The following is a 20,643-nucleotide window of genomic DNA, read 5'->3' on the forward strand; positions in this document are numbered from 1 at the left end:
CAGGTGCGGGCGGGAGGCGGCGGGAATGGCGTCCGTGGTGCTGAGCGAGGCGGAGAAGCTGTACATCGTGCACGGCGTGCAGGTACCGGCGGCACGGAGCGAGCTGGGCTGGGGAGGAGGGAGGGAGGGAGCCCTCCCGCGTTGTGTCTGGTGGCGAACCTCTGGAGTTCTCACTGCACATCGAGCATTGGGACGGGAAGCAGGCTGAGAGCGGGACGTGGATTTGTTTGCACAGAATCACATCATATGCTGATTTGGAAGGAAGCCACGAGTTTCACCCGCTCCTGGCCACGCACAGAGCACCCCAAGGGACACACGACGTGCTTGAGAGCATTGTCCAAATGCTTCTTGAGCTCTGTCGAGATTGGTGTTGTGAGCACTTACCATGGGAGCCTTTTCCACTGCCCAGCCAGCCTCTGGCTTAAAAACCTTTTCCCGGTGTCCAACCTGTGCCTCCCCTGACACAAATCCAGGCCATTCCCTCGGGTCCTGTCACTGGCCACCACAGAGGAGAGATCAGTGCCTGCCCCTCCTCTTCCTCTCACAAGGAAGCTGTAGAGTGCAGTGGGGTCTCCCCTCAGTCTCCTCCAGGCTGAACAGACCAAGTGACCTCAGCATCTCTTCAAACCACTTCCCCTCAAGGCCCTTCACCATCTTCATTGCCCTCTATTGGATGATCTCTAAGAGATTAATATCCTTCTGTCCCCTCTTGCTTTTTTTTTTTTTTTTTTTTTCTCCTCTTTCCTTGCTCTTCCGTGGCTGTTCCTCAAGTTATTGCCATTGCATAGAGTTTTAGCCTGTAATTTAGCAAAGGAACATGAGTGCACAAAGAAGGAAGAGCGAAGGGTGCTTAAGAAGAAGCCCCAAAGAGAAAAGAATTGTATTCTTCTGAAGTTTACTGAAAAACAACATGTTTTTATGGGAACAAGCTGTATAGTATCAGAGGATATGTAATGCTTGTTTGTGGAATACAAATGGATGAAAGCATTTGGAAGGCTGGTGTATTATTTTTGTCTGCTGGGGTCCTAATTACTGATGTAAAAGTGCTGAACTTGCCTATGCCAGGATGGAGCTGGGTTGTGTTAGGTAAAGTACCAATTGAAGCCAAGGCCTTTACAGTTATGAAATCTGAAACTTTCTTTTGGGAATTAGAGGGACTTGGTGCAATTCATGTCAGCCTGCAGATTGCTTGTTATAAGCTCTACATAAATGAGATATAAATTAAAAAGTATAGTTGGTTCTTTTGTATTCCGTGGTGAAATTACAAGCTGTTGCTTTTATATCCTTTTTACTGCTGCATTTGGTGTGGAAGAAGGAAAGTTTAAAGTCACAGTTTTTGGTTTGTGGTGGGGGTTTTTTGTTTGTTTGTTTTGTTTTGTTTTTGCTTTTCATTACTGATTCCCTTAGCAGTATGTTGGTTGTCATACTTAGGAAGACCTTCGTGTAGATGGTCGAGGCTGTGAAGACTACAGATGTGCAGAAGTAGAAACAGATGTTGTATCAAACACAAGTGGATCTGCAAGAGTAAAGCTGGTAGGTAAATTTCTTAGGGGTTGGGTACCTTGCTGATGAAATTGCTTGTTCATGTGACTAGTTAATCTAAAGCTATTTGTAGATAGGTTTGTGTGTGCAATAACATGTATGGGTATAGCAGTAACTGAAACTATGGGATATGGAAATAATGGCAGGATGTAGAATTAATTCAGGCTGGCTTGAGCTGGATTTACTGTAAAGGGCCTGGACAGCCTTCCGTCTGAACTAATCTAACATTTAATCTTGAAAACTGAAGTCGCTGTTGTGCCTAGTTTCTGGGAGGGGCAAAAATTTCTATTCCTTTAAAATGAAGCAAAACTATTTCTGACGTGTTGACTGAAGAAGAAGAAAATTAATGTACTGTGCACCATTATGAAAGTTCTGCAGAAAGAGCTGTTTACAGAGCAAAAATGGCAGAAGTAGTCTTGGATATTAAGAGTCTTTTTAACCTAGAGATAGGTAAGGTGTATGATAATTGTTTGAAGAATCTTCTTACACTTAATATTGTCTTTCTAAAGCGTTTTGGTTTTTACAAAAAATGTTATTTTAAGTTCGCTCTGATAGAACAATCTGATAACTGAAAGGTAGAACTGTCAGCTTACCATAGACATTTAAATTAAACAAATAGTTCTGTACTTGTAATTCCAGTTGTGTGATGTGTTTTTGTTTTAATAGGGAGAAACTGATATCTTGGTCGGCATAAAAGCTGAAATGGGGACACCAAAGTTGGAGAAACCAGATGAAGGTTACCTGGAATTTTTTGTTGACTGGTTAGTATACTAAGAAAGAATGAAATAATCTAATATTTGGAATAAATGACTAATCAGGTCTTGCCATTCTTCAGAAGTTAATGCCTTCATTCCACTAACCTCCTCTAGGGGTTTGAGTATTACAAACAATTATTTTACTGTTTCAGTAGCAGTGAATGTTGAGAAATTTTCTGCTGGTCTTGCAAATCCAAAAGAAGCAAATCAGCAGGAGTTAAAGAATGAAAAAAGGTTAAATAAAACAGTTCCAAATTGCATAGCATCACTGCTGCTGGAAAAGGGTAATGGTTCAAGTACACACGCTTGGAGCCACACTTCCTGACTAAAATGTCTAGCTGTTGTTTTTACCATGATAAAATAGAGAAAATCTCTTTCAAAAAAAGTAAGCTGGAAGAAAAGAATTGAGCATTACAGACTGTACTTTAACTGTACTTAAAAGTTTGCTTACTTTGTCTGTGAAAACAGTGGAAAAAGCTTGAAGTGTGTTTAGTACAAAACTTAAAAAAAACCAAAAAAGAATGCCCAGTGTAAATTTCAGATGCAAAAAATAATTAGACATTTTAGTTATATATTTATGAGTGAATCCATCTTTCATTAACTAAAAGAGTGTTTGTTTTTAATCAGATTTTTTCATTTTGCTACAAATGGACTGTTGTTTATCCTTACAGTCTTGACAGTGCTTGGATTATGGAAGAAGCTAGAAGCAAACTGAGAACTCTTGTTTTCAGGTTGCTCTGAGATAGCACAGTGACGTCTCAGTGTTAGTTTAAATTGTCTCCTGCCTGAGACTACAGTATCCATGTCTTACAGACTTACCCAAAACTGTTCTTTATGATTTAAATTCCTTTGGGGACCTCTCATAAAAGCCTTGGCCATGTCAAGTTGGCCACTTTGCATGTGACATCTCTTTTCATTTTTATTAAAAACAAAAAAATGTTGCTACTCTGACATTAAAGCAATATACCATTGTCAAAGCTAAGGTATGAGTGCTACTAAGTGTATGTCTGATAATCTTTCTGACCTAATTGTCTGCATCTGCCTTAACATTGGTGTGTCAATTATGCAGCCTTATCTAAGACTGCCTCTGTACATCAGTATGTTCTAGTTAACTGTGGAAACTTATGCTTTAAAGAAAGTGCTCAGCTGTGAATTGATAGTTTGTTTACAATTGCTGTTCAGAAAACATCAGATGGGAAGATGATCTTGAATGTGGTCCTGCAGTTAGAACTCATGTATGAAGTGTCTTAAGTGGTACATGTTTATTGTTTTGGGGCTTTTTTCTGGTTGTCTCTATATGAAGAAAGTCCACTGACAGCAGGGAGGTTTCATTCCTAAAAAAAGTGGTCTGTGGACATATGGCAGCTCTGTGATACTTGTGTATGGAAACAGATATTAGAAAAACTTCAACTCATTAGATTAATGTTCAGTTGCATTTTCTGTTAATCTGTGCTTCATGGGCTGGGAGGGAGGTCTGCATCAGTCTTTGGGAGCTGGATTTAATCAGTTCAGGAAATAAGTAATCTTTAATTTCTGTGACAACAGGATCCAAGGGCCCGAACTTTAGAGGATTGTAGTCACTTGTCACATGCTTGTGGCATGGGGAAAGGTGTTCTTTAGCTTCCAGAAAGATGCAAAAAACAAAAGCTGAAGTGGAGGCAGCCTCCCTCTGTCAAGGGGAATGAGCTGCTGTCAGTACCCTGATGCTTTGCCAGACTGCCACTGGGTGGTACTAACTGAGCAGAATTCCATACCCTGAATCTTCTGGTGAAGTTCCTGTGTGTTCTATTTGGCTTTTATATTGCTGAAGCTAATAAAAAAAACTCAGACTGCAGTGATTGCTATCTTAAAATGCTCATTTCCTGAAACTTTCGTGGTTTCTTTTACTGATGAAAATAATCGTTTTCTGGATCATGTGTATAATTCTCTGCTCCAAACTTCTGTTTCTCTTTATTCTGCTCTGAGTCCTTTACCTGAAATCTGAGGAGCACACTTAGTGCCATTTTGAGACAGACTTTAATGCAAATCTCTGGAGGGGAATATTTTAGGGGCACTGGTTTGTGATCCTAGAAATTAATTACCATAAAACAAGTCTGTGTCCTAATATGTGTGGTATTCTTCCTACCTTTCATCACTGGAGAAGACATCCATCCTGGCCATTGATGCTGAAAGACTGCTGTGTCTGCTTGTATCACATTTGAGCTTTCTGGCTGATCGGATTTATCACTTTCAAACTAATAAATAGAAACAAGAAGAAAAGCAGACATCTGAATTCCTCAAATGCATCAGATTTTGTTTGTGGAATTAGGGAAGCAAGGCGTGTATTTGTCCAGATCTGACCATCTGTAGATTACAGTATATTTATGGCCTGAGCAGTAAGCGAGAAATGTGTAACTGTTGCAACACAAAGATTTTGACTGGCAACAGGAGGAGTTTTGAAATTCAGTAGAGATCTGAATACAGTGATAGAAGCATCATTATGCTTTAAGAGGAATCTCTGATAGTTAGGCAATGTGTCACTGAAATGATTTTGGTAGTCTGGAAAGTTACATGCTGCTTTGGCATAGAAATTCTGTACCACTACCAAGTTCTTTCTGTTCTCCATAAGCAAAGTTTTTTGTCATTTTCTAGTCTGTTGAGACATCCTCTTTCCAAATTTTGCCCAGTGTAAGTTACTGCAATAATCTGTAGGCATTAGGTGGCAGTATTTACCAAATAGTTACAATCATATCCTGCTAACCTTGCTTCTTTATTTCATTGTGATTGCAAGGAAATTAAGTGTTAAAATGATAATGGAAATAAGATACAGTGAAATGTACAGTGATATTCCAATTGAGTCTTAGGTTCTTTCTACTCACTGTCAAAGAAAGCATCCAATCTTAATCAAAAAAATACAACATTTGATAAAACTTTGTGTTTAGAAATAATAATGAGGCATAGATTGAAGTTTGCATAATGCTTGCAGCTTGCCATAGGGATCATAATGCTTGCATAACTATGGCTTAAACAGAATGATCGTGTTAACTTGCATAAAAGCTGCTTCCATGGATAAATGCTTGTTTAATACAACCTGAAGACCTGACTCAGCACTGAGTTATACTTAAATCAGATCCTATCTCATAAAATTGGTGTCTGATAACCCTGAATAATATTGTGTGTCACACTTGCAGTGCTTATTCGTGCGGCAAATACACTTTGGAAGTGTAGATCGGTGCTTAATTGGCAGCAATGTTTCTTTGTATTTTAAGCATGTATAGTGCTATGTTTCTAGTAGCAGTAAATAACTTCTATAAAATCCAGTAGTCCTTCCTGACAGAGAAAAATCTGTCTTGCAGAGTTTTCATCAACTCTGCAAAACAAGAAGTTGGGAGAGTTACTGTGAGGTAAGAATAATAGTAGATAATTATACGTAAGTTTATAGATTTTGCGCTATTAATGGCACAGCTCACTTGATGGTTTAAGTCACACCTTGATAATGTGAATCTTTGGTTGTTTGGGTTGGTTTTTTTTAAGGTGAAGGGATTATTATCCAAGACCTGGTTTTCTGCTGTATTTTTGTATTCCTGGTGTTTTGTATCATCATACAGACACAAAACGTACATGTCATGAGAAATTTGCCCTGTGACGTGCCCCACCAGGAGAGTACAGGGTGTGGCCATTACTGATTTTGAACAGACCAAAACTGCTTCTGTGTAACCATTCCTTTGATGTGTTCTCCAATGAGAGATTAATTTGGTTGAGGTCTGACTGGTTTATTTTAAAACAAGATTTGCAATGCTGCTACAGGTTCACTGCTCGAGAATATTCTTGCCCTCTCTTATAAACCAGAGGCTGGTATGGAAAATTTGCTCATTGTTTTGCTGCATATGCATCTCTGGACATTTATGCTGTATTTGATTGTTCTTTGGAGGCAGGGCATTTTTTGTTAGGTTTGGGGTGGGTTTTGTTTGGTTTGTTTGGTTTGGCTTTTGTTTGTTTGGTGTTTTTTTGTTTGTTGGTTTGGTTTGGTTTTTGTTTGGGTTTTTTGTTTGTTTTGGTTTTTTGTTTTTAGGGGGTTTTTTGTAGGCTCGTTTTCTTTTATTGTTAGAAGTTTTTAGCTGTGCACCAAACCCCAGCACCCAAGGGCTTTCTTGCATGACTGCTCATAAATAGTTTTTTACGTTGGAATCAGGGAATGAAGACTACACGCTTTGTCAGATCGCTTCAGGAAAAGATGTTTAGTTGCTGTTCTCCATAAGCTGCAGAGAGTAATGACATGTTTTCTTCTAGGGGCTTGATAGCAGACAGTACACTCAGTAAAGAAATTACCAATTAAGGTCAGGCAGTCATGTGTCATGTTACTTACAAGAAATTAGTATTCTACTTGTCATATCATCATATCTGTCTCTTCTTAGCCAGTCTCTTAATAATTGAACATTCAACTCTCACTAGGCTGTCTTGGTAGCTGTTGTGAACTTAATACAGATGTCCCTTTTTTTTTTTTTTTTTTTTTTTTTTTTTAAGAGTAGAGGTGATAGAAGCTGACAGTGCTTAAGAAATAATCTCTGAGAGAATTCACCAGATTTTACTTTAATTATAACTGGGGAACTGAAGATAGTAGTGGAATTTAGTTAGTATTTGTAACAAAATGTCAGTATATTATCTGCATCAAAACCTTCTCTAATGCAAAATGGAAATAATTCCTTTTCAGATAGGATGCTTATTCTTGTACAAATAAATCCTTAGATACTTTTAATTCTTTATATTTAAGAAATGTTCTTTGGGTATTTGCTGCTTCACAAGTGAAAGTATTCTTTTCTTTCTTTATCTAGTTCTTCAAATTCTCCTGAGTTGGAAGGCCGGGGAGGAGAAGAACTTGGCACAGATATAGCAAATACACTGTACAGAGTATTCAGCTGTGAGAACAGTGTAGACTTGAAATCCCTTTGTATTAATCCCAAAGAGCACTGCTGGGTTCTCTATGTGGATGTACTGGTAAGTACAGAAATGAAAACTAAGATTCAGCAAAATGTTTCTAAGGCAGAGACTGACTTAGCATAACCTTTTCTATTTCTTTGTTTAAAAAAAAAAGCTTCTCATTATGTGATATAATGTATCACAGCATGGATGGCACTTTTCTGTCTACTTATAGTAGTTCATCACTAATTCCAGCGTGCTCCTTTTCTACTCTTCTTGGTGGTGGTGTTCTACTGCAGAGCTAATAAAACATTGAATACTCTGAATGTGTCTCAGATAAAAATCAGTGATCTTATACTGACAAGGAAATTGCCACTAAAGAAGGATAAACTTCTTTTCCAAGCTAGATGTAGCAGCAAATACATTGTTCAAGTGAACATGGGTGTATGTTAGCCCTAACAGAGCTGTCCATCTCTCTGGTTCTTTGTACTCTTATCGCAACTAATTCACTAAAGTAAAATAGAAACTTTTTTGGCAACAGCTAGGTTTAGCTGAGGTGCTTTTTGATGAAACTTGTATATGTGTATTAAACATAGAGGATAAACTGAATATTTGTTCCCATGACAATAATGGACACTGAATTTTATGCATACAAATCTGATGAATGCAGCAGCCCAATTTCCAAATATGCTGCATTTAAAGCACTCTGTCATGGGAATTTCAACAGAAGTCTGCAAGTCAGACTCTCCTGAACATTATTTCCAATTCTTATTGGTCCAAAGTTGAGTTTCTGTTTATCAAATTTGGAAGTGAAAATATGTTAAGGGATATTACAGGAATCCATTAAGGCCTGTGAAATAATGTGCAAAATGTTAAGCTGTACAGCCAGAAAATTAAATACAGGGGTTTGATGAACAATACAGGAACATTTAGACTAAGACCTAAATAAATGTGAAAATTAGTTCACTAGGTATTTAAAATGCAGTAGCATTAGCCTAATTAGAGTAGATATGGTACAACAGTCCAGCTGCAAAATGATGGAATATGTACCTCTGCTGAGTGCTTTAACAGCCCAAGTCCCTGGCTTATTGCAGCTTGGCAAGGTTTAATGGAGAATGAAGTGTTAGTTCTGAGAAATCACACTGGGGCCTTTAGTTACTAGGTAATTACAGGCAGAGGTACAGAATATTTAATGCAGTGCTTATTTAAGCAGCATGCTGCTAAATATTGCATAGGCACTGCATAAACAAAGACTTTCATAAAGCAGTCTGCTTCCCTGCCTCGGTGTGTGTGTGTGTGTGTATATATATATATATAATATATATATATATGTAATTACACACACTGTTCTGTATAGCTTTTTTTTTTTTTTTTTGAGATATAGCTGGTCATTATCTGATTCTTCCTGGACAGATTTGTAGATTATCTACAGTTACAGAGAAAAACAGCCTCCCTGTTTTCATGCTACTGATTGTATCAGAATTATGAACGTCAGGGCATCAAGGCATCACTATGTTATGTGAGGAATTTTACATTTAGCTCTTTTTACAGTGCCAATAAAAAATCTGTTGCAGGTTCATATGACTCTAAACTTGATGAGTCTTTTGGATGTTATATTTATTCTGCAGGTGTTTTGAGTGTGAGCCATTGAAGAGCAGTTGGTACAGTTAGAAGAAGATAGTGTTAACATTTCTCTCTTGCTCTGTTCTACCCCCACCTTTTTTTTCCCTCTGTATTTTCACTTTTTGGACATATTTGTAATATTTCCTTTTCTAAACAGTAGACATGTGATAGTATGTGATCATATTACATGTGACAGTGTAGGTGCTTGACACCTACAGATTTTCCTGAAGTTGCTGTTGCTGAATCATTCCTATAGAATTCTACTTTTTATAGAGTGTGGTTTAAGGATGACACTTGGGCTGATAAAAGGAGCAACTCATATTATTTGTCATTTGAGGGAGACAGATTCTGAATATAAAATCAACACTCATAGAGAGTCCTTTGGGTGATATTTTCCTTCAGAATTCCTGGAAATTCTTTACATTGGTGTTTGCATTGCATAGTTAAATTGGAGGGAAAATAAACCTCAAATCTGTCATAAAGCTGAAAATACTGGTACCTTGCAGTCAGGTGTGAAGGTACTTGTCTGCAAGTCTCTCATTCCAGAAGAGACAAAGATCCACAAAGAATGTTATGAGCCTGGAGATACCCCATTCCTATGCAATTTAGCCATGTGCAGTTTGAAACACCTATATTGAGCTCCTCTCTGTAAACAAAATTTGACACATGCAGCCTCAAAAGAGGAAATAGTGTGTTTTACAGTCATGCAAAAGCTTCATCAATTAAAAACATTTCTCAAATATTTTCTAGTGGTCAGTGTACTTGAGAAATGCTATAATTCTGTACAATCAGAATGGAAAAACATAACTTCAGCCATGCATACCACAAAGATGCAGGCACATGGACAAATTGAGATACATGTCAAAGGTGGAGAATATATACCTCGACCTTTCAGAGTATATGCATTCTTTTCTTAATATTGGAAGGTGTTCCACTTCCAAATAGTAGATTATCAACATGGAGTACCACAAAGGCCTGTTCTCACCCTCTCTGTGTTTTCCCCAATTTCTTCCTTTTCTAGCCATTCATGTCAGAAATAAGAAACTTTTAGGCATTTTTGAGTGAGTTTTGATATATATGTATAGCCTTCTCCCCATAAATGGCCCCAGCAGCCTGCTGGGCTAAGCAAGGAGAATCAAAGTGTACAATCTCTTATCATTCCCTATCCAGTCACAGTAGATTGTGTGTCAGGAGGACAGGGTGCATCAGTTTCTCTTGAAACTTCTGCAGTTCACTACTGAGCACCTTCCAGGATTTCCTCATCTTTTCTGTTTCCCCCTCCCCTGCCCCTAGTCTGATTAAAAAGAAGTTAGGAATCTACTTTTGGAGGAAAAGCTTCTCTGAATTAGGTTAGGTCAATAATGTGTTGTCTTTTCTTTCCCATAACTTTTTCACTTGCATATCAGTAAATTAAAATTAAAAGCATTAAATTAAAAGCAGAAAAGACCCCTCTGCTTCCCATAACTCACAGCTGTGGAGACTTTCTTAGTCCTAAAAATAATTAAATAAATGGGAGGGGATGTCAGTACAAGGTGCTTGAGCTGAGAAAAGTGTTCATTGCTTTGTGGAGGAATTGTTGCACCGTGCTCTGTGCAGGCAGTGTTCCTTGCCTCTAGGAGCCACTGTAGTACAGCTAAGGCTTTAGAGCAGCAGCCTGAACACCAGCCTAGCAACAGTGCAGGCACATCCCATTATTGTGTTTTAATAACACAGATATTGTGGGGCTTATTGTGTTAGCGAGTAAAATCCAATCACGACTGAAAGGGGCAAGTTAACCTCTCTGTATCCAGCAGCTGCTTGCAAAGAAATAATCTGATCATCTTTGTATTTAGCTTTCTATCCCAACTTTTTGTCATTCTTTTTACACTGTTCAGTCTGTCTTCATAAAAAGTAACTGTCTTTACAGCATATCTCGTTTATGATTTACTCCCTGTGCAGGAGTTTATCTCATCTTTAAATATATTTTGAAGAACAATCAATGTAATCAGGATTGCAGAACATGTTTTGCTCTCATCATACAGCGTAGATTGATGTTGCAGAGAAGCATCCATATGTTCTTGCTGAAGTAGATCCAAATGCCTGCTCTGTGTGTGTGTGTGTCCTCAGGAAATAGTACTGAAATGGCAGCTGGGAGCTGGGCTTGTCAGAGAAGTGACAGTAGGCTGTGGACAGACACATCTCGGACTGGTCTGGCAGTCTGCAGAAGGTGTTAGTGGTATGGGGAGCCCTCCCTTTTTACCTTGGATGCAGTGCTGCTTTTCCCTTTGACTGCTGTTCTCCCAGTTTTCACAGGAGGAAGCTGAGCTAGGCTCCCTCCATACACCTCACTTGTTGATAACTGATAACACTCATTTGCAAGACTTTGACATCAGGCTCTCCTTGGATCACTTTCAGCTGTGAGACAAACCTGGCAATGACTCTTTCCCATAAAGAGAATAAATCATGATGTGCCTTCATAACTACCCCTTATATAACTTGCTTTCCATACCATGCTCTCGGTGACAGTGTGTGTTTCTTCTGTGAAAGCAATTCTCCTAGTTGGTTTTGTCCATCTGATATTTTTTTAAAAAGGCTCCTCTTTGAAATGTAATATAGAAAATTGATTGGCTTAATTTAACACTGAAGAATTAATGTGATGAGTTTATAAAGGGTATTCTGGCCATAGTATAGATCAGAACCTTAGCACAAGAAGATTAAGAACTGTGGTGGTTTCATTTCAGCTTCTATTATTAAATTTTATCATTAATTTTATTATGAAGTGCATTAACTCTTCTATTTTGCATGTATAATACAGTTAGCTGAAATCCTAATTTCCTATCTGTTTCTTTTCATAGATAGGCTTTAAAGACAACCTTGTTTTTTAAAAACCTGTTCTGGTAATTAATTTTCTTCCTTTTCAAGTAGGTTTAAATTAAATAAAGGCTTCATTTAAAGACACTAGCCTGATTTTCTTTTAAAGAGATTCTCCTTTTCCTCCCCAGTTATTGGAATGTGGTGGGAACATCTTTGATGCAATCTCTATCGCAGTGAAGGCAGCTCTCTTTAACACAAGGTAAAGCACAGATCTTATTTCATGTGGGTAGAAGTGGCATGGGAAGTGGAAGAGAAACATTCTCTGTGAGCAAAACATTTTTCATGCTTAATTATTTAAATAAGTTCCCAAGACAGCTTGCATTCAGATACAAGACACTCATTTGCATGCAAGTACCATGAACTAATGTTATTTTAATTCAGTTTCTGATGATCAAGTGTCATATGGCATCTTATGCAGAGTCATGTTCACAATATAACTTTTGTTGTAGCCAGATCCACAAAAGTAGTGTTGTCCATATGGTTTTGTTGCAAGCATTTGGAGGCCTTGGTGTTGATGCCTTGTGGGTTTGAAATAAGAAGTATTTTCTGATGTGTGATGCTCCTGAATAAGAAGCCCTCTATCAGTGTGACTACTGATTTGTAATCAGCCCTGGTTTTCCACTTTCTTTGAAGCTACAAAATTTTAGATATTCAGATAGGCATGATTTTGTTCTCATTAACTGTCAGCCTGCAATTCTTTTTAAAACCAAGAGGAAAAAAGTGGTAGTGAGAGATTGTGGGGAGGGGAAAAGGATGTGTCTTTAAAAGAACTTTGCTCCATGCATTTTAATGCAAAGAATGGGAAAATACAATCTAGCAGAATGAATGATGCAAGTCTTCTCTGTGTGTTTTTAATAAGACTCACTACTATTTTTTATGTTATTTTTATTTTCTTTATCTGCAGGTGAAAGGGAATACAGAGTTTTATAGCACCCTTGAGAAAAACAACCTACTGAATAGCTTTGCTAGAAAACTTACATGGCAAAAATAGCTGGTAGAGGTTTGAAACCTTGACTCCTACAAGAATAAATGTTTTAAAAGTGGCTCTCAGATTGTTCTTCAGCATTAATTAGAGATCTGCTAGTCACTAGTGTAGTTCTGGCTTATTTATCAGGGAATCGAGTCACAGTACTAGATCTGGAAAAGTACACGCAAAAAGAAGAAAATAAGCTTTTGAAGACAGGCAGTATATCAGGTTATAAACACTTCAAAAGGGATAAGGGGAGACTTATCCATCTGAGACTAGAAATTGTATGTTGCTGAGAAATTTCTCATGTTAATCAAATTCTCAGCAGTAACTTTTAACAGTAGATTGTTTTTATAACATTAAGAAATACTTTTAGAAATGTAATGTCTCACAAAGGAGCTGGCAGTACAGTAAAAAGAAGAAATGCCTGTATTTCTGTGTGTGAGATGCCAGGATGCAGAAGTCATACAGTTAAAACAGTTACCACCATGTGAGTTGTTTTGCAGATCCACAGCTCATACTTTATTTACTAGATAACTAGGTTTTTTCTTACTTAAACCAGAATAAAGAGAGACAATCATATAAAAAGTAGCAAATGAAATAAGTGAATAAAAGAATGTAGACAACATGATGGAGGGTATAATTATTTTAATGTTTCTTACTTATTTTTATTCCTTTGACAGCTGTGTCCTTTATATAATCTTTAAGCTAAGGGCAAGCATCACTAGTCTTGTTGAAGTTGATTATCATTTCAAAATGTGATACAGTAAGACACTGCCTGTTGATGTTTTTACCTTTGAAAACCTATCTTGTTGATTTGAGCAGGGAATGCTATTACAGCTCACCTCATACAAGCTCAGAAAGTCAAGAGGTGAAATTCAAAGTGAAAACCTGTTGTCCTCATTCTCTCCCTTTCCCTTTGTAGCTACTGGGCTTTGTTTGGATTGACACAAGGTTGTTTAAGAGTAGCTGCCTGTTCTCTATAAAGTATTATTCTCCAAACAACAAAAGATGTCAGTTTGAAGATTGCTTCAGATTAAGTGTTCTGAACTGTGTTCTACATGTGTCCCCTCTTTGACTCTTACTTGCTTTTCCTACTTTGCTTACAACTAAGTTTTTGTTCTAAGTGTTTTCAGATCTTTGCCAGCCTTGACTAGAGCATTGGAACAAAGAGCAGGGAGCTCAAGCTGCTGTTTCTTTGAAGCTACAAAATTTTAGATATTCAGATAGGCATTTGAAAACTTCAGCTTCAATTTAAAATCTTGCTCTAAGCATTTTTGTAATATCTGTGGACCCATCTTGCTTTAGAGCTAAGTAAATCAAACATCACAACTTAAGGAATTTTGCTCAAGACTTAGGGGATTTAAATCCTTTGAATGCATGACCTGACTTGTTCTCTCCCCTTCAGGCATGGAACAATGACAATAGAACCAGTTTAGGGGGAATATTTAAAACAAAACTCCTCACAGTTTTGTATTGTTCATTGAGTTCCAAAAACTACCATCAAGATCATGTGCACAAGATAGCAGATACCAGGCTTTCTCCTTACCCATGTCTCCCAGATGTGTGAGGATGGATTTATTAATGATGGAAGTAGATATTGCAAAATGTGCAGCCAGCTACTGTGTCAGGACATTAAACTTGGTCTTGTGGAATTTGCCTGCTTGTAACCTGAGGCTGCAGAAAATAGGCAAGTTACAAAACCACCAAAATTTATAACACAACAGCCTTGCAGACACCGAGGTTTTTGCTGCACAGCATGGTAGGGGCAGAACCAATGCCTGCTTGGAAGGGTGGGACTGGTTCTGCATTTGTGAAATCTGCACACAAAGAAAAGAGCACTGTTTGTTACAGGACTGAGTCTTGCTGTACAGATCTCTGCCCTGGTTAGTTGCAGGAATCAAAATAGAAAAATAAAAGTTGCAAAGTAATCATGTACAGCTATTTCTTAAGATAAATATTCACAAGCTAGGAGAAGAAATCTACAGTGTTCTGGAGAAGCTTTATGCTACATTCACTTTGCATAGTTTTTCTGTCCATCTACCCCCTTTTTATGCAACTGTGATGCTTGTGTATGATCTTTTTGCCTTTGCAGTATTTCTAATTTACACCTCTCTCATCTGTTCTTGGCCAAAAAAGCTCCTTGCAGGCATTTTTCAGATATTAATTCTGGCAACTTTTTCTTGCAGACAAACACTGCTCTGGTTTCAAAGCCATTTTATGCTGGAGTTAAAAATTGCTTAATCTCACAGATTTTCTTAGAATCTTGCTTTGTTTTTTAAACACTACTCTGGCACGTACACCTCTTCCTTGGACTGTTGTCCAGTGTTGTCCATTGTCCTGTGTAGCTTGAGGGTTAGTCACTTTGTGACTTTATTCCATCAACTTCTAATGGAATATTTTAAACTTGAAAATAGGCTTTGATGCATTTGTAATGAGTTGAAACATTTGGAGTTTCATTTCTGGGAAAAGTGCACATCACAATTGTTCTGCTTACTCAAAGTCTTAGTTTTGGGTTGGCTCAGGCCAGCGTGCTTGCAGGGAATTTGTTGTCACTGGAGCAGGGTTAGCTGTTTTGAAGTACTAGCCCCAGATAACTACAATACTCTTCCAAGGATCAATAAAAATCACTTTGTGTTGGTGGGGGGAAATGTTCATTAAATGAGTACATATCTCCTCTTTTAAAAGAAGAGATTTGTTACAGAGGGCATAAAAGAATGTAACCTCCAGAGTCTAGTTATAAAACACAATGCTACTGCAAAAGCACTAACATAAAACCAGATTGTGGTTACTGAAGTTAGCTGTCTTGGGACACCTTGAAATACTTAGTTTTCAGGTGCAAATGTGTGAAAGAGAGAGTAATGTGGGTGAGCTCTGTGTGTGTTTTACTGGCCAGTAATGCCAAGTGTCTCAGTCAGTTCTCCATCCTAGCAGGCACCTGGATAGATGAGGGTGTATAAGATGCTGACACTCATGGCAGCTTGAGATACCATCTTCTACTAAATTATTTTAAATTATTTTATTCACTATGCTAAGGAAACTGCCTTAAATCATCCTGTACAACTTCCATTAGATGGCTGTCACAAATACAGTGTATGTACAACTGATAAGGAGCCATAAAGAGCCTGTCTGGCTCATTTGTGAGAGAGCTCATCATTCACAACTGAGAAGAAAGCATTTCTTGGATTTCTGCCTGGATTTTCATCACTTCTTCATCCTGATACGTTATATATTGCTTGTGTACCTGTCCTTATAACAGTAGAGTATCTTGCCAATCTTCTCATCTTGCTAGAGAAAGGATTTTACTAATGTCACCTTTTCACCCCAAATCTCTTTAGTTGGTGCTATTCTTTCCTGAACAGCTTTACTACTTGTATTTGCTACTCATGTCAACACTTTTGCCAAGCAATGCAACTGTAATGCTGACAACTTTACTGTTGTCTGCAAAGTTGGGAACCACAGAACAAAAGGATTAAGTCTTGGTAATTTGTCTCCTGTACATCTGTGACATTCTGGTGCATACAAAGAATTGTTCAGAACTGATTTGTGTAAGTTCCAAACTAATTTCTCCCCATGTAACAGTGTAAAGAACAGCTCAAATTTTAACTGTTTGAATGATGTTAATAGGATAATCTTATCGTAAATATCTTCCCACTTAGAGTGTTTTCTTTGTAGTCTCAGCGAGTGAGTTGTTAATCCTTTGATCACATTCTGTACTGTTCTGCTAAACATTTTGGCTCATTTAGAAGAACAGGGACTTCCTGGAGTTGTGACTGTGTAACAGCTGTATTTGTAGTGTGTTCTGGCAATGACTTTGCACCTTTTGTTTCCACAGAATACCCAAAGTGCGTGTTCTGGAGGATGAGGAAGGCACCAAAGAGATTGAGCTGTCTGATGACCCTTACGATTGTATTCGACTCAACGTAGATGAGGTGCCCTGCATTGTCACACTAAGCAAAGTAAGCCTGACAAATTTCTGCCTAGAGACTGCAGTTCCTGTTAATTTCACCTGCCATTTATTTTCTTCCTTAGAGATAAAATTAGAGTTACAGAAATAGGCAGTGTCCTCTATGTCTATATTTGTTTGTCTTTGGCCTCCTAATTAAGAACTTTTACTGAATAACAGGGTTTTTTGCACCTCTGAATTGTAGGTTTGTACTTGATGAATTCTTGAAATGCATCTTCTTGCATGAAGAGGAGTTGTTTATTATTTTTCATCTGCTCCTTGCTTAAGATACAGAGCAGCAAATATCTCAATATGTTAAAACAAGAGGCCACTGTGTTCAGGAGTGGAGGTTGTGTGATCTGCCTGGAGTTACATGCTGAGTATTTGTTGCTGAGGTCAGAACTCCATTTTCATGGGTGCAATACCATCCCTTCCCATTCCAACAGGCTTTTGTCTTCCATATGTAGCACACAGCTAGCACAGTTGATTTTATGGGTGCTGCATTTTCCATTGCAAGTGTTAGTAATTGGCTGAAGCACCTGAAAGTTTGGTTGGCATTTCTTTTAAGCAATTTGCATAAATAGTAGAGGGGGCCATTGCTGAAGTGAGGGCTCACCTGAGTCTTGGGATGTGTAATTTTCAGGTAGAGGGGAGCAGAGTCTATACTTAGAGTTGCAGGAAAAGATGAATATGGAGTTTCATACAGATGAAAGGATGGTAGAAAGGAAAACAGTATGAAATAGTGACATGTTTATCTCACCTCTGTTGTTTGTTTACCCATCATTTGGGGTCAGAAGCTGTTTAAATCCTGTGCTTTTAAGTCAGTCTCTGACTATGTCCAAAGGCCACATGATTTTAGGGTGGGAGACTGTGGATAAGTAACAAAGCCACCATTCACAGTTTGATTTCTCAGTGGGGGAGCTTTGAGAACTGCAAACTAATGGATTGTTTTGTCACTAACTTGCAGATTGGATATAGGCACGTGGTGGATGCCACCCTTCAGGAAGAAGCTTGTTCTTTGGCAAGCCTGCTTATTTCAGTGACCAGTAAAGGTGCCATCACTTCTATGAAGAAGGTGGGGAAAGGTAGCCTGGATCCTGAGAGTATTTTTGAAATGATGGAGGTAAGGAATGTTGAGCAGTTGACTGTCTTGGATTGATACTGGATGAACTGGAGCTTGGGTGTATAGAAAGCTTCAGTAAAGGCTTTCAGAGCAGAGACCTTGGTGCTTTGATTTGGTACACAAGGGACTTTGTGAAGGTCTTTGAAACAGATTCTAATGTGAGTGGACACTGTCTAAACTTCTAGATGCCTGAAATGTGTGGTACTCACATTTGTTTCAGGCAAGTACTTCACAGCTGTAAGAAAGTAAAGCTTAAGCTGAGAAACTTTGAGAGTATTTTTAAAGAACATGTTCCCTCTTCTATTGTGACTTTTAAAGAATGAAAGAGCAAAACTTCTAATGTGGTAAAGTCCCTATAAGAGTAGAGAAGGTGTTTGGAATTGATGGTGCATGGTGTTCTAGCACAACTCATTTGCTTTATGATAAATGTACTGTTCTCATTTTACTGTTGTTTTTCTTTGCTTCCTTATTGAGTTTACAATCTGTCCCTACTTCACAAAAATACTAGTATCTGGATATTGTCCACATTCATATAAGATCCATTTTAAACCCTTCTTCAGGCTCTTCTTAGATCTGTTCTCCAGTTAAATTCTCATGCCTGAGTTTGGCCTTGAGCATGAGAGAAAAATGGATTTTGAACTTGAAAGTCAGAATGAAAATTATATAGTTCAAGCTGGCCCTGTTTCCTAGAGACACGGAGTGGATAATTTCTGCATGGCTCTAGTGAGGAATGCTGAAGTTGGAGCCAAGTTTGACAACAGTTGGTCTCAAGAGGGAATTGCTGAATATATGGCACTTGACTGCATCACAATGTCATTCCAGAGTGCTTATCCCAGTGGTACTAGTGAGCTTTTTATTTGCATTCAAACATGCCTTTCATCCCCCTTACCTGGGTAGAGAGGTGTTATCTCTAATTCCTCTGCCGGAGTGAGAGATAAAGCTGATCACAAAAAAACCCTGAGATGTTTTCTGTAAGGTCAGAGATTATCTGTTTGGTCCTGCCTTAAACTCAACATCCAAGAAAAACAAAAGGGCCTGGGAATGCCCAATGGAGGAGCTGAGTAACCTATGTCTGACACCTCTGTTCCTGAATGATTTGGCTGCAGGTCAGAGGATGTTCAGTTTTTCCTCACTGGTAGAGAACAGACATGCTAGGACATACCTCTTAGGAAGGGAGTTTCATGGGAGAGTTTTGGGAAGCTGCCAAAGCATAAGGCTTTTTTTTTTTCCTTTTTTTTTCCTTTTTTTTTTTTTTTTTTTTTTTGAGTTTATCATCCAATCCACTAGGGAGGCAAGCAGGAATATGATGGCAACAGTGTTGGGTCAATACCAAAGCTCTGCACAGTTCCCACTCACTTTAACCTGGGGTGAGTGATGTTGTCCTCCATTTAAGGAAGAGTTTATGAGCCCTCTTGACTCTGGAATGCTGCAGTCATCTTTGTCCCAGTGCAGAGCTGTGACAGTTCTTGCTCTTGTGCCCCTCCATTTATGTAGCCTGACTCATGGTCTCTTGGATTGACTCATGATCTCTAGGATTGACAGCTACCCTGATGCATCAAAGCTCTTCCCAATTTCCTTTGGTACCATTGGCCATATTCTGACACCTGACTCTTCAGTTAAAAATGTAGCTTATTTTCAGGTTTGTGCATGGTTTCAGTAATTGTCACCAGGAGGTGAAACAGAGTTTTGTGTCAGCTGTGTGGCTGGCCTAGGCTTTGCTGCATAGATCAGGAGCCAATAAACTCATTTTAATATAGTCTGCCTTTGGCTCTCCAGGGGGCAGTGGGCTTTTTATTTCTGTTTGCAGTCAGTATTTCAGGTCATTTAGAGAGACCCTGGGAAAGCTCCAATGAGCACCACTACCTTAAGATCTTTATTTCACCACTGCCCAATGTTTGCCTGCCCTGTAGCTTGCACAGTATACTTGGGCATGTGGGATGAGTAGAGGTCAGTGCTGGAGCTAATTCTGTTAGGTTTTCACTGCTGGAGTTTATTTCTGTAAAGAAAACATTCTCTTAACTCCTTTAAGGTCCTTGGACAGGACAGAATTACACATCATATGAAGGATCTGCCCACAGAGTGGCTTGGTGGTGCAGCCAGTGTGCATTTTGGGTTTCTCTGGCCACAGGACAGGGTGTTCAGCTGGCCTAAATTCACTCTGCCGATTCTGAACACATTCAGAAGAGTCTGCTGAACTTTCTGTTAGTAGCCTGCTTTGCTGGTCAGGTGTCTCTTGTCCTCTGGCAGCTAGAACATTGCTTCATGCTCTGTGTGCTGGCTAATTTTAATGTGTGCTTCTGCCTGATGAGAATTTAATTTGTATTCCTGGGTGATCCAGTGATGCACAGACCTGGTATTAATGATTGTGGAATGCTTCTGTGATGAATGAGAGCACTGGCTTTGTGTGTATGTTTTTCCAAAACTTAATCAAGTTAAAATGAAACTTTCACCACCATGATTTTTCTAAATTAAAAGCATATTTTATGATACCAGCTGGTGTGTATGAATCATCAAAGGGAAAATATTTGTCAAAAGGAAGTGTTCCGTAAGAGTTGTCTTCCTGCAAATAAACATATGTCTCAGGTTTGTTTTGCTTTCTTTGCTTTGCAGACGGGACAAAGAGTAGGCAAGTCACTTCACATAGCCCTTCAGAAGATTCTGGATGAAGAAGAGAATTTGGGGACTTCGCGACCAAAAGTTGGATTTCTAGGATGAGTTTTTATTAAATGTTCAAAACTGTTTTTAATTCATTTTGCAATCTTGTCAGTTTGTATATAAAGAAAAGGTCATTTTTTTTTGTTGTTCCAGCAGAGCCATCCTCCTGTCTAAGAGGCTTTCAAAATGTTACTAAGCATAAAGAAAGCTAGAGTTAAACACAAATAAGCAAATTTGAGGTGCTTTCCATACGGGTAACTGCTGGCACCCAGGAAGTGCAGCA

General features: G+C 38.5%; 1 protein-coding gene across 1 annotated transcript; it reads left to right on the forward strand.

Moving 5' to 3' along the window:
* Window positions 1-3: 3 nt before the first annotated feature.
* On the forward strand, window positions 4-20,455 carry EXOSC7 (exosome component 7). Its single transcript, XM_063156538.1, has 8 exons — window positions 4-82; window positions 1,432-1,533; window positions 2,209-2,303; window positions 7,109-7,271; window positions 11,798-11,868; window positions 16,472-16,595; window positions 17,550-17,705; window positions 20,316-20,455. Exons 1-8 carry the CDS (start codon window positions 26-28, stop codon window positions 20,418-20,420), a joined length of 873 nt encoding a protein of 290 aa, XP_063012608.1. The 5' UTR covers window positions 4-25; the 3' UTR covers window positions 20,421-20,455.
* The last annotated feature ends 188 nt before the right edge of the window (window positions 20,456-20,643 follow it).

The sequence above is a fragment of the Melospiza melodia genome, chromosome 1 (genome assembly GCF_035770615.1).
Source record: "Melospiza melodia melodia isolate bMelMel2 chromosome 1, bMelMel2.pri, whole genome shotgun sequence".
In the NCBI taxonomy this organism is placed as follows: domain Eukaryota; kingdom Metazoa; phylum Chordata; class Aves; order Passeriformes; family Passerellidae; genus Melospiza; species Melospiza melodia.